We start from the raw sequence: 14,568 nt of genomic DNA on the forward strand, positions 1-14,568 counted from the left end.
CCAGTTTTCCCAGCACCATTTATTAAACAGGGAATCCTTTCCCCATTTCTTGTTTTTGTCAGGTTTGTCAAAGATCAGATGGCTGTAGATGCATGGTGTTATTTCTGAGGCCTCTGTTCTGTTCCACTGGTCTATATCTCTGTTTTGGTACCAGTACCATGCTGTTTTGGTTACTGTAGCCTTGTACTATAGTTTGAAGTCAGGTAGTGTGATGCCTCAAGCTTTGTTCTTTTTGCTTAGGATTGTCTTGGCAATGTGGGCTCTTTTTTGGTTCCCTATGAACTTTAAAGTAGTTTTTTCCAATTCTGTGAAGAAAGTCATTGGTAGCTTGATGGGGATGGCATTGAATCTATAAATTACCTTGGGCAGTATGGACATTTTTACAATATTGATTCTTCCTATCCATGAGCATGGAATGTTCTTCCATTTGTTTGTGTCCTCTTTTATTTCATTGAGCAGTGGTTTGTAGGTCTCCTTGAAGAGGTCCTTCACATCCCTTGTAAATTGGATTCCTAGGTATTTTATTCTCTTTGTAGCAATTGTGAATGGGAGTTCACTGATGATTTGGCTCTCTGTTTGTCTGTTATTGGTGTTTAAGAATGCCTGTGAGTTTTGCACATTGATTTTGTATCTTGAGACTCTGCTGAAGTTGCCTATCAGCTTAAGGAGATTTTGGGCTGAGATGATGGGGTTTTCTAAATATACAATCATGTCATCTGCAAACAGGGACAATTTGACTTCCTCTTTTCCTAATTGAATACTCTATTTCTTTCTCTTGCCTGACTGCCCTGGCCAGAACTTCCAACACTATGTTGAATAGGAGTGGTGAGAGAGGGCATCCCTGTCTTGTGCCAGTTTTCAAAGGGAATGCTTCCAGTTTTTGCCCATTCAGTGTCATACTGGCTGTGGGTTTGTCATAAATAGCTCTTATTATTTTGAGATACGTTCCATCAATACCTAGTTTATTGAGAGCTTTTAGCACAAAGGGCTGTTGAATTTTGTCAAAGGCCTTTTCTGCATCTATTGAGATGATCATGTGGTTTTTGTCTTTGGTTCTGTTTATGTGATGGATTACGTTTATTGGTTTGTGTATGTTGAACCAGTCTTGCATCCCAGGGATGAAGCCAACTTGATCTTGGTGGATAAGCTTTTTGATGTGCTGCTGGATTTGGTTTGCCAGTATTTATTGAGGATTTTTGCATCGATGTTCATCAGGGATATCAGTCTAAAATTCTTTTTTTGTTGTGCCTCTGCCAGGCTTTGGTATGAGGATGCTGCTGGCCTCATAAAATGAGTTAGGGAGGATTCCCTCTTTTTCTATTGATTGGAATAGTTTCAGAAGGAATGGTGCCATCTCCTCTTGGCAGCTCTCGTACAATTTGGCTGTGAATCCATCTGGTCCTGGACTTTTTTTGGTTGGTAGGCTATTAATTACTGCCTCAATTTCAGAGCCTGTTATTGGTCTATTCAGAGATTCAACTTCTTCCTGGTTTAGTCTTGGGAGGGTGTATGTGTCCAGGAATTTATCCATTTCTTCTAGATTTTCTAGTTTATTTGAGTAGAGGTGTTTATATTATTCTCTGATGGTAGTTTGTATTTCTGTGGGATTGGTGGTGATATCCCCTTTATCATTTTTTATTGCGTCTATTGGATTCTTCTCTCTTTTCTTCTTTATTAGCGGTCTTCTTGCTAGCGGTCTATCAATTTTGTTGATCTTTTCAAAAAACCAGCTCCTGGACTCACTGATTTTTTTGAAGGGGTTTTTATGTCTCCATCTCCTTCAGTTCTGCTCTGATCTTAGTTATTTCTTGCCTTCTGCTAGCTTTTGAATGTGTTTGTTCTTGCTTCTCTAGTTCTTTTAATTGTGATGTTAGGGTGTCAATTTTAGATCTTTCCTGCTTTCTCTTGTGGGCATTTAGTGCTATAAATTTCCCTCTGCACACTGCTTTAAATGTGTCCCAGAGATTCTGGTATGTTGTGTCTTTGTTCTCATTGGTTTCAAAGAACATCTTTATTTCTGCCTTCATTTCATTATTTACCCAGTAGTCATTCAGGAGCAGGTTGTTCAGTTTCCATGTAGTTGTGCGGTTTTGAGTGGGTTTCTTAATCCTGAGTTCTAATTTGATTGCACTGTGGTCTGAGAGACAGTCTGTTGTGATTTCTGTTCTTTTACATTTGCTGAGGGGTGCTTTACTTCCAACTATGTGGTCAATTTTGGAATAAGTGCGATGTGGTGCTGAGAAGAATGTATATTCTGTTGATTTGGGGTAGAGAGTTCTGTAGATGTCTATTAGGTCTGCCTGGTGCAGAGTTGAGTTCAAGTCCTGGATATCCTTGTTGACCTTCTGTCTCATTGATCTGTCTAATATTGACAGTGGGGTGTTAAAGTCTCCCATTATTATTGTGTGAGAGTCTAAGTCTCTTTTTAGGTCTCTCAGGACTTTTTTTTATGAATCTGGGTGCTCCTGTATTGGGTGCATATATATTTAGGACAGTTAGCTCTTCTTGTTGAATTGATCCCTTTACCATTATGTAATGGCCTTGTCTCTTTTGATCTTTGTTGGTTTAGTCTGTTTTATCAGAGACTAGGATTGCAACCCCTGCTTTTTTTTTTTTTTTTTTGCTTTCCATTTGCTTGGTAGATCTTTCTCCATCCCTTTATTTTGAGTCTATGTATGTCTCTGCACATGAGATGGGTCTCCTGAATACAGCACATTGATAAGTCTTGACTCTTTATCCAATTTGCCAGTCTGTGTCTTTTAATTGGAGCATTGAGCCCATTTACATTTAAGGTTAATATTGTTATGTGTGAATTTGATCTTGTCATTATGATGTTAGCTGGTTATTTTGCCCGTTAGTTGATGCAGTTTCTTCCTAGCATCGATGGTCTTTAAAATTTGGCATGTTTTGGCAGTGGCTGGTACCAGTTGTTCCTTTCCATGTTTAGTGCTTCCTTTAGGAGCTCTTGTAAGGCAGGTCTGGTGGTGACAAAACCTGTCAGCATTTGCTTGTCTGTAAAGGATTTCATTTCTCCTTCACTTATGAAGCTTAGTTTGGCTGGATATGAAATTCTGGGTTGAAAATTCTTTTCTTTAAGAATGTTGAATATTAGCCCCCACTCTCTTCTGGCATGTAGGGTTTCTGCCAAGAGATCTGCTGTTAGTCTGATGGGCTTCCCTTTGTGGGTAACCTGACCTTTCTCTCTGGCTGCCCTTAGCATTTTTTCCTCCATTTCAACATTGGTGAATCTGACAATTATGTGTCTTGGGGTTGCTCTTCTTGAGGAGTATTTTTGTGGTATTCTCTGTGTTTCCTGAATTTGAATGTTAGCTTGACTTGCTAGGTTGGGGAAGTTCTCCTGGATAATATCCTGAAGAGTGTTTTCCAGCTTGGTTCCATTCTCCCCGTCACTTTCAGGTACACCAATCGAACGTATATTTGGTGTTTTCACACAGTCTCATATTTCTTGGAGGCTTTGTTCATTTCTTTTTACTCTTTTTTCTCCAAACTTCCCTTCTTGCTTCATTTCATTAATTTGATCTTCAATCACTGATACCTTTTCTTCCACTTGATAGAATCGGCTACTGAAGCTTGTGCATGTGTCACGTAGTTCTCGTGCCATGGTTTTCAGCTCCATCAAGTCATTTAAGGTCTTCTCTACACTGTTTATTCTAGTTAGCCATTCATCTAATCCTTCTTCAAGGTTTTTACCTTCCTTGTGATGGGTTCGAACTTCCTCCTTCAGCTCGGAGAAGTCTGTTATTACCGAATTTCTGAAGCCTACTTCTGTCAACTGTCAAAGTCATTCTCCATCCTGCTTTGTTCCGTTGCTGGCGAGGAGCTGCAATCCTCTGGAGGAGAAGGGGCGCTCTGGTTTTTAGAATTTTCAGCTTTTTTGCTCTGGCTTCTCCCCATCTTTGTGGTGTTATCTACCTTTGGTCTTTGATGATGGTGACCTACAGATGGGGTTTTGGTGTGGATGTCCTTTTTTGTTGATGTTGATACTATTCCTTTCTGCTTGTTAGTTTTCCTTCTAACAGGACCCTCAGCTGCAGGTCTGTTGGAGTTTGCCGGAGGTCCACTCCAGACCCTATTTGCCTGGGTGTCACCAGCGGAGGCTGCAGAACAGCAAATATTGCACAACAGCAAATATTGCTGCCTGGTCCTTCCTCTGGAAGCTTTGTCTCAGAGGGGCACTTGGCTGTATGAGGTGTCAGTCGGCCCCTAATGGGAGGTGTCTCCAAGTTAGGCTACATGGGGGTCAGGCACCCACTTGAGGAGGTGGTCTGTCTGTTCTCAGAGCTCAAACACCGTGCTGGGAGAACCACTGCTCTCTTCAGAGCTGTCAGACAGGGACATCAAACTCTGCAGAAGTTTCTGTGGCCTTTTGTTCAGCTATGCCCTGCCCCCAGAGGTGGAGTCTACAGAAGCAGGGGGGCCTTGTTGAGCTGTGGTGGGCTCCACCCAGTTCGAGCTTCCCAGCCGCTTAGTTTACCTACTCAGCAATGGCGGATGCCCCTCCCTCAGCCTGGCTTGCCGCCTCGCAGTTAGATCTCGGACTAGCAGTGAGCAAGGCTCCGTGGGTGTGGGACCTGCTGAGCCATGCGTGGGATATAATCTCCTGGTGTGCCATTTGCTAAGACTATTGGAAAAGCACAGTGTTTATGTGGCAGTGTCCCGATTTTCCTGGTACAGTCTGTCACGGCCTCTCTTAGCTAGGAAAGGGAAATCCCCCAACCCCTTATGCTTCCAAGGTGAGGTGATGCCCTGCCCTGCTTCAGCTTGCCCTTCATGTGCTGCACTCACTTTCCGACCAGTCCCAATGAGATGAACCAGGTACCTCAGCTGGAAATGCAGAAATCACCTGTCTTCTGTGTCGATCATTGGAGCTACAGACTGGAGCTGTTCCTATTTGGCCATCTTGGAACAGACCTCCTGGTTTATTTTATTTTTTAAAGAAACTTTAAATCTTTGAGTCATCTGGAATTTATCTGACTATATAGGATACAGTATGAATTCAACTTTATTCTTTCTCACACAGCTGCCCAGTAGTCCTTATACCATTTAAATAACTCATGTTTCTCCACTGGTTGTAGATGCCACATTTACCATATACTAGATTCCCACGTATCTTTGTCTATATTGTAGGCTTTCTTTTTATCCTGTTTCATGTGCCAGCACTACACTGTTTGAATTACTGAGGTTTCATAATATGGCTATTTGACAAGGCTAGCTCCCCTTCACTGCTCCTTTTCAGACTTCCTATTCTTGCTTCCCCTTAATCCCGCCGTATAACTTCTGAATTAGTTTTTTTTTAGATGGAGTCTCGCTCTGTCACCTAGGCTGGAGTGCAGTGGCAGTAACTCGGCTCACTGCAAGCTCCGCCTCCCAGGTTCACGCCATTCTCCTGCCTCAGCCTCCCGAGTAGCTAGGACTACAGACACCCACCACCATGCCCAGCTAAATTTTTTTGTATTTTTAGTAGAGATGGGGTTTCACCCTGTTAGCCAGGATGGTCTCGATCTCCTGACCTTGTGATCTGCCTGTCTCGGCCTCCCAAAGTGCTGGAATTACTGGCGTGAGCCACTGCGCCTAGCCTAAATTAGTTTACTTAGATTCCGAAACAAAACCTGTTGCTATTTTTGATGGAATCTTTCTATCTAAGAACTTCATTGTCTTTCAATTAGTTTGTCATCTTTTGTGACCTACAGTGGGTTTACATTTTTTCCCCATAAGTCTTGCATATTTCTTGTTAAATTTGTTTCCAGATAAATGAGGTCTTTCAGTATTGTTGTTGATACACATGAAGGTTGTTGACTGTTGTTGATACACATGAAGGTTATTACTCTCTGCATAGTAATTGTGTACTCTGCTACTTAACTGAATTTTTGTTTATAGCAGTTTTTCAGTTGATTTTTGTGAATTTTCTAGGTATACAATCACGTCATCTGCAAAAAGTGATAATTTTATCTCATTTCTGATTTTTATATCACTAATCTCTTTCTGTTGTCTAATTATGTTGACTGGTATCTTCAATCTAATGTTAATACTAGTGATGAAAAATATCTTCATCTTGTTCTTGAATTTAATGGGAGTGACTCTAGTTTCCTCATTAAATATGCTAGCTTTTGAAATGAGGTAATTTATTTTTATCATACTAAGAAAGAATCCATTCTATTTCTTTGACTGTTTTATAAAGAATGATTGTTGATTTTTTTTTTTTTTTTTTGTCAAATAGCTTTTCAGCAGCTATAGAAAATATGTAATTTTTCCCCTTGGATCTACCAATAACACGAGGTACAACATCAACTTTCCTAATACTGAACCATTCTTATATAGGTGGAAGCATCCCTAATCTAAAAATCAGAAATCCTAAATACTCCAAAATCCAAAACTTTTTCAGCACTGACATGGATTGTGAATTTGTGGATTAGGGGTGCTCAATTGGTACACTGCAAATATTCCAAATGAAAAAAAAATCTGAAATCCTTAGCACTTCCAGTTCCAAGCATTCCAGATCAGCAATCCTTAACCTGTCTTCCTGGAATAAACTCTACTTGGTTAATTACTCATGAATGTGCTCTGCTGGATTATGTTTGCTAATATCTGTAGAGTTTTATCCCTGTAATATTTAGGACTACTGCACTTTTATAAGTAAGAATAATCCACAGTTTTAAGTTTTATAATCTTGTGAAGCAGATATCAAGGTTCTACTCACTTTATAAAAATACTTTGAAAGTTTTAAGTTTTTTTTTTTTTTTAACTCTCAAGAACAGTTTAAATAAAATTAGAATTACCGGCCCCTTAAAGGTTTGGTAAAATTCTATCATGAAACTATCAGGGCCCATTGCTTTAAGTGTTAATGTAAGGTGTGGGAGATTTTTGAAAAACTTTTTTCCCCTTCTATGGGAATGAGTTTTTCTGGGGATACTCTATCTCTTCTAGGATCAGTTTTAATAAATAATACTTTCTTAGAAAGCCAATCCACTTCAAATCCAAGTTCAAAATATCTGGAAGAGTTGAATGAAGTTATAGTCCTTATTATTTTAGTTTGCTTTGTTTTTTTGATTACAGGCATACCTTGTTTCATTGCACTTTGCTGTATTGTGCATTGCAGATTTGCATTTTGTTTTTGTTTTTTAAACAAACTGAAGTTTGTGGCAACCCTCTATCAAGAAGGTCTACTGGTCATTTTTCCAACAGCATGTGCTCACTGCTCGTCTGTGTCACATTTTGGTAATTCTCATAATGTTTCAAACTTTTAAATTATTATTTTATCTGTTGTGGTGATCTATGATCAATGATCTTTGATGTTACTATTGTAATATTTGGGGGATACCATGAACCATGCCCATATAAGATGGCAAACTTAATAGATATATGTTGTATGTGTTCTGACCACCTCACTAACTAGTCATTCTCCTGTCTCTGTCTGTCTCCCTCTCCTTGGGCTTCCCTATTTCCTAAGACACAACAATATTAAAAGTAGTTCAATTAAGAACCCTATAAGGGCCTCTAAGTGTTCAAGTGAAAGGAAGAGCCTTACATCTCTCCCTTTAAATCAAATGCTAGATGATTAAGCTTAGTAAGGAAGGCATGTTGAAAAGCCAAGATAAGCTGAAAGCTAGGCTTCTTGTGTCAGTTAGCCAAATTGTGAATGCAAAGGAAAAGTTCTTGAAGGAAAGTAAAAGTGCTATTTCAGTGAACACATGAATGATAAGAAAATGAAACATGCTTATTGTTGATATGTTGAAAATTTGAGTGGTCTGGATGGAGGATCAAATGAGCCATGAAATTCCCTTAAGCCAAATCCTAATCCAGAGCAAGGCCCTAGCTCTTTTCAGTTCTATGAAGACAGAGACAGGTAAGGAAGCTGCAGAAGAAAAATTTAAAGTTAGCCGACATTGGTTCATGAGGTTTAAGGAAAGATGCCATCTTCATAATATAAAAGTGCAAGGTAGGCCGGGCACGGTGGCTCACGCCTGTAATCCTAGCACTCTGGAAGGCCTAGGAGGGTGGATTACCTGAGGTCAGGAATTCTAGACCAGCCTAGCAAACATGGTGAAACCCCTTCTCTACTAAAAATACAAAAATTAGCCGGGCGTGGTAGCAGGCGCCTGTAATCCTAGCTACTCGGGGGACCGAGACAGGAGAATCGCTTGAACCTGGGAGGCGGAGGTTGCAGTGAGCTGGGATCCACCATTGCACACCAGCCTGGGGGACAAGAGAGAGATTTCGTCTCAAAAAAAAAAAAAAAAAATAAAATAAAATAAAAGTGCAAGGTAAAGCAGAAAGTGCTGATGTAGAAGCTGTGGCAAATTATCCAGAAGATCTAGCTAAGATCATTGATGAAAGTGGCTACATTAAACAACAGATTTCCAATGTAGATGAAACAGCTTTCTAGTAGGAGACAGTGCCATCTAGGATTTTCATAGCTAGAGAAAAGTCAATGTCTGGCTCCAAAGCTTCGAAGAATGGGCTGACTCTTGTTACGGGATAATGCAGCCGGTTACTTTAAGTTGAAGCCAATGCTCATTTACCATTCTGAAAATTATAGGGCCTTTAAGAACTATGCTAAATCTATTCTGCCTGTGCTCTATACATGGATCAACGAAGCCTGGATGGCAGCACATCTGTTTACGGCATGGTTTACTGAATATTATAAGCCCACTGTTGAGAGCTATTACTCAGAAAAAAAGATTCCTTTTAAAATATTACTGCTCATTGGCAATGCACATGGTCATCCAAGAGCTCTGATGGAGATGTACAAGGAAATGAATGTTGTTTTAATGTCTGCTAACACAACATCCATTCTGCAGCCTATGGATTAAGTGGTCATTTTGACTTTCAAGTCTTATTATTTAAGAAATGTATTTTGTAAGGCTAAAGCTGCCACAGATAGTGATTCCTCTGACAGATCTAGGCAGAGTAAATGGAAAATCTTCTGGAAAGGATTCACCATTCTAGATGCAATTAAGAACATTTGTGATTCATGGGAGGAAGTAAAAATATCAACATGAACAGGAGTTTGGAAAAAGTTGATTCCTATCCTCATGGATGACTTTGAAGAGTTCAAAACTTCAGTGGAAAAAATAACCTCAGATGTGGTAGAAATAGCAAAAGAACTGGAAGTGCAGCCTGAAGATGTGACTGAAGTGCTATAATCTCATGATAAAACTTGAATTGGGGAAAAGTTGTTTCTTATGGATAAGCAAAGAAACTGGTTTCTTCAGACAGAATAGGCTCCTGGTAAAGACTCTGTAAACATTGTTGAAATGACAACAAAGACTAGAATATTACATAAACAGCTGACAAAGCAGTGACAGGATTTGAGAGAACTGACTTTAACTTTGAAAGTTCTATCAGAGGTCAAATTCTATAATACAGTATTATATTGTGAAAGGCAGTCAACAGAAGCAGCAAATTTCATTGTTGTCTTATTTTAAGAAACTGCCACAGCCAACTCAACCTTCAGCAACCACCCCCTGTTCAGTTAGCAGCATCAACAGAGGCAAGGCTCTCCATCAGCAAATAGATTATGACTCACTGAAGGTTCAGATAATAGTTAGCATTTTTTAGTAATAAAGTATTTTTAAATTAAGGTATATACTTTAAAAAATGCATTATGCTATTACACTTGACAGTGTGAGTTTACAGTTAAACTTTTATATGCAGTGGAAAACAAAAAATTTGTGATTTACTTGACTGTGATATCTGCTTCACTGCAGTGGTCTGGAACTGGACCACAGTATCTCTGAGATATGGCTGTATCTCCCTTATTCTTCATATTGTGTCTTTGAACTCCCTCACCTTCACTTTTTTTTTCTTGATTATGTTAGCCTAGTGGTTTATCTATCTTATTTTTTGTTAAAATCACTTTTTGGATTTATTTATTAGTCGCGTTTTCAGTTTTAAAGTCACTGATTTCTGCCTTAAAAAAACCAGAACATTTCTCCTGGTTTTCTTCAAGTTTATATTTTTTCTAAATTTTTGAGTCATATCCTTAATTAATTCCTTATTCTGTATTAGTTTAAATAAGGTGATGCACATTTCTCAGCATCGCTTTAGCTATGGCCCTCAGGTTCTGTTAAGTAGTATTTTCATTACCCTTGTTTTAAAATTCTTGAAAGTCCATTTTTATTTCCTTTTTTACTCAAGAGTTGCTATTTAAAATTTCTAAAAGACATCTTGTAACTTTATTATTAATTTCTTTCTTTCTTTTTTTGATATGGAGTTTTGCTCTTGTTGCCCACGCTGGAGTGCAATGGCACAATCTCAGCTCACTGCAACCTCCGCCTCCCAGGTTCAAGTGACACTCCTACCTTAGCCTCCCTAGTAGCTGGGATTACAGGTGCCCGTCACCATACCCAGACAATTTTTTGTATTTTTAGTAGAGATGAGGTTTCACTATGTTGGCCAGGATGGTCTCAAACTCCTGTCCTCAGGTGATCTGCCTGCCTCAGCCTCCCAAAGTGCTGGGATTACAGGCGTGAGCCACCATGCCTGGCCTTAATCTCTATTTTACTCCCTTATGATCGGAGAATATTATTTGTACTATTTTCTATTTTTTGGAATGTTATTGGGGTTTTTCTTTTATAATCAATGGTTAATTTTTTTGTGAGTGCTCCATGAGTACTTAAAAAGACGGCACAGTCCACAGTTTTAGTATGCAGTTTGAATATATAATGAACAGATATACCTTAGTAATTATGGCATTTAAATCTTCTACATTTTATAATGGAAAAAACATTATAGCATACAGTTATACAGAATCAGATACTATACATGATTTAAAATATTTAAGAATGCACAATTTAAATTATCTAAAGGGAAATTTTAAAAAGTGTTTTTAAAATAAACAAGCTTATTTTTAGGGGAAGAAATTTCTCATTCTTTAAAAACACATTTGAGTTCAAAAGTAAAAACTGCCTACTGAATCATACATAATCAATGCTGAGGCATTAGTAAAGGTATGTTACGATTTACCAATTATGTCAGCGCATGGATTCAATTACACATGACCATGTTGTTACACCTACACATTTAAAATATAGTATATATGATTTTGCTGCAGTAATGTGATACTTTTACATAAGTCTTCTGTGTCATAGTAAGAATGCTACTTGTCAGCTTTTATTGTTCAATGCAAACACTTCAGATGGTATAATAAATACAACTACTACATTTACATAGCTTATAAGTAAATGTTTCTTTTCAATGCAACAGAAGCTTAAGCAAAGTCTGTTTAAGTTGGATTACCTTATATTAGCAGCCAGATTAATTCATGAAAACATTCATTAATGCAATACATATTTATCAAGAATTTACTACCAGTAGGTGTTATGCAGGAAATAAAGATAATATTGGAGTCTGTCTCAGCAGCCAACTATAAATTTTTATTGTCATTCGATAGTTCTTTATACATCTATGTAGTCTATATCAGATTTTCCAAGAGGAATAAAAAAGATATGGACATTGGAGATAAGATCACAAATAGATGAAATAATTTTGGCTGGATCCTTAGCTGAACAATAAATAACACTTTTGAATATTTTGCTCACAACACTGCCCTAGGTTTTTCTTTCTGCCTCTTAGAGAATCATTATTACTGCCTCACTAAGCCAATTCATTTATGTTAATTTTACAGTAATACAGACTTATAAAAATTATTTTGTAACTGCCATTCTTTTGCAAGTATAGTAATAATCATTAAGCCTCAAAGTTAAAAATCAAGTAATACCTAGAAGATATTATTATATTTTACTGGAATCTTAACCATTTAAATTTCCTTCATGTCCTAAACCAGAAAAAAAAAATACACTTTCCTCTCAATAACTTTAAATAATCATTTTATACATAGATGACATTTCTAATGATAAAGCAAAAAAAATCAGAATATCATTATAATTTTAAACCAAAAAAAGGCTCATAAATGTAGGTAGGTAGGGATTAATAAAATGTTATTAATAACATACCAGCATATTTGTTTTAAACACACTGCTGTTTCTTCCTGTACAAGTAAGTAAAGAGGGTATTTATTCTATCTAGCCTTTTTGACCTCTAACATTAATCATTTATATTAAGTATTTTTCAGCCAAGTGAATCTTTGTTGGCATTTTCATTTTCAATATAATAAAGAGTTACTTATTTAATTGAGGGTTTTATTAGCAGACCTAAAGTCTGGCCACTGCTTTGGGTTCTTGTATTATACAGACATCTATATATAGGTGTTCCCTGGTATCCATGGAGGACTGGTTCCAAGACCTCCTGCAAACACCAAAATCTGAGAATAATCAAGTCCCCGACAAAAAATGGTGTATTATTTGCATACTAACCTATGCACATCCTCTAGTATACTTTACATAATCTCTAGATTACTTATAGTATCTTACAATGTACATGCTATGTAAATAGTTGTTATACTGCATTGTTTAGGGAATAATTACAAAAAAAAAATCTGTACATGTTTGATACAGATGCAATTTTTTTCCCTAAGTATTTTTGATCTGTGCTTGGCTGAATCCATGAATGCAGAACCCAACAATATGAAACCCATGGATACAGAGAGCCAATTGTATGGAGACAGTATATGGACTGGATTTGGGCCTAGTTTGGGCCTTGAGTCTAAGCCGTATGCTCCAAAACCAGCTTTGCAAGAGATCTATATAAGGCAGCACTTTGTTAATCATTTGATACACACACACACACACACACACACACACACACACACACACACACACCTCTCTCAAGACTCTCACTGGGGAAGGTGACTAGCAAGGAAGGATTCATGAATTTCTCATCTTCTGGTTGAATACCATAGGTTCTTACACTTACCTTTTTGTTTTTGTTTTTGTTTCTGTAGAGACGGGGTTTTGGTATTTTGCCCAGGCTGGTCTTGAACCCCTGGCCTCAAGTGATCCTCCTGCCTCAACCTCCTGAAGTGCTGGGATTATAGGCAAGAGCCACTGCACCAGGCCCCCTCAAATAATTTATCCTTTGGATTGACAATCAAACTAAATTAAGATTCCAAATGCAAAGCATGCAAAATCCTCTTTAACTTCTTACCTTAGCACACTGCATGTGATTGCAGCCTTCATTCTTCTGTATTGGAGACTTACAGTTGGCACAAGGCTTGGAGTTAGTTAATAACCAGAGACAATTGGCGGCATCCTCGTAGGCTTCACTAACTCCCACAACTTTGGGATATTAAACACAATCACAAAAATAAATGATTTAGTGTACAACTTCTGGGGGAAAAAAAACCCTCCACAATTTTCTTTGCAGGCTGTCTCTCAATTTTAATAAAATATTTATTTTCTGATCAGGGTCTGTGGCAACACTTTTAAACTGCTTCATTTTGAATAGCCTAAGATAAGGAACTCTATTCCAAAAGACCTATTCATGAAACCTGGTTTAAGGGCGATTTCTCCATAAACTTGTGCCCAAATAAACTGGGATCAAAAACAACATACACAAAAAAAGTTTAAAAAAAAAAAGGCAACATATTACTCCATTTAAAATAACTATTGTATCACAGAAAATTACAGAAAGAACAATTAATTTAGAAAATAATTTACTTAACAGGCCAGATGCAAATATAATGATCAGAAACTCTTTACCATAGTAAAAGGCAAAAAATATCAACATCTTTTTTATCCATGATTATTCTGGATAAGCTTAAAATTAATTCAATGTGACATATCTAAAACTAAGCATCTCATTTATTACACCCTCTTTCTCTATCATATCTGGTTCCTCTCCATTCCCAGTTCTTATTGCTTTAAGCTAGGGTCCTTCATACCTCTTGCCTAGACAATTAAAGCATAGAAAACCAACTTATCTCCCTAGTTCCTTCAAGGGCCCACCTCCAACTACACTGCTTGCACAGTGATTTTTTAAAAATCTCTCCATGTTTTTCTTTTATTGACACAAAATATTTTACATATTTATGGGTAGATGTGACTGTAATGTGCATAGAATGTGTAATAAGTCAGGACATCTGAAGTACCCATCACCTTGGAGTAATTATCATTTCTATGTGTTGGTATCATTTCAAGTCCTCCCTTCTAGTCGTTTTGAAATATAAGAAATATTGTCCTCTATCTAACTCTGTTTGTCCCCATTAACCAACTTTTTTTTTTTTTTTTTGAGACAAGAGTCTTGCTCTGTCACCCAGGCTGGAGTGCAGTGGTGCGATCTCGGCTCACTGCAAGCTCCACCTCCTGGGTTCATGCCATTCTCCTGTCTCAGCCTCCCGAGTAGCTGGGACTATAGGCGCCCGCCACCACGCCCAGCTAATTTTTTGTATTTTTAGTAGAGATGGGGTTTCACCGTGTTAGCCAGGATGGTCTCGATCTCCTGACCTCGTGATCCGCCCACCTCGGCCTCCCAAAGTGCTGGGATTACAGGTGTGAGCCACTGTGCCCGGCCCCCATTACCCAACTTTTCTTCATCCTCCCATCCCCTGCCAGCCACCCATCCCACAGTGATCTTTTTAGAATACACACCACTTAAAATCTTTTAATTTGCTCCCCATTGACTACAAGATAAAATCCAATTGCTTTTGCA

General features: G+C 38.0%; 1 protein-coding gene across 3 annotated transcripts in view; it reads right to left on the reverse strand.

Moving 5' to 3' along the window:
- ANKIB1 (ankyrin repeat and IBR domain containing 1) overlaps positions 1–14,568 on the reverse strand; it is a 264,755-nt gene that overhangs the window by 16,718 nt on the left and 233,469 nt on the right. For all 3 annotated transcript variants that reach the window (XM_055346595.2, XM_004045734.5, XM_019031192.4), the window contains one exon: positions 13,066–13,196. In XM_055346595.2, the coding sequence (XP_055202570.1) occupies positions 13,066–13,196 (131 nt within the window). The remainder of the gene's footprint in view (positions 1–13,065; positions 13,197–14,568) is intronic.

This window comes from Gorilla gorilla, chromosome 6 (genome assembly GCF_029281585.2).
Source record: "Gorilla gorilla gorilla isolate KB3781 chromosome 6, NHGRI_mGorGor1-v2.1_pri, whole genome shotgun sequence".
Classification (NCBI taxonomy): domain Eukaryota; kingdom Metazoa; phylum Chordata; class Mammalia; order Primates; family Hominidae; genus Gorilla; species Gorilla gorilla.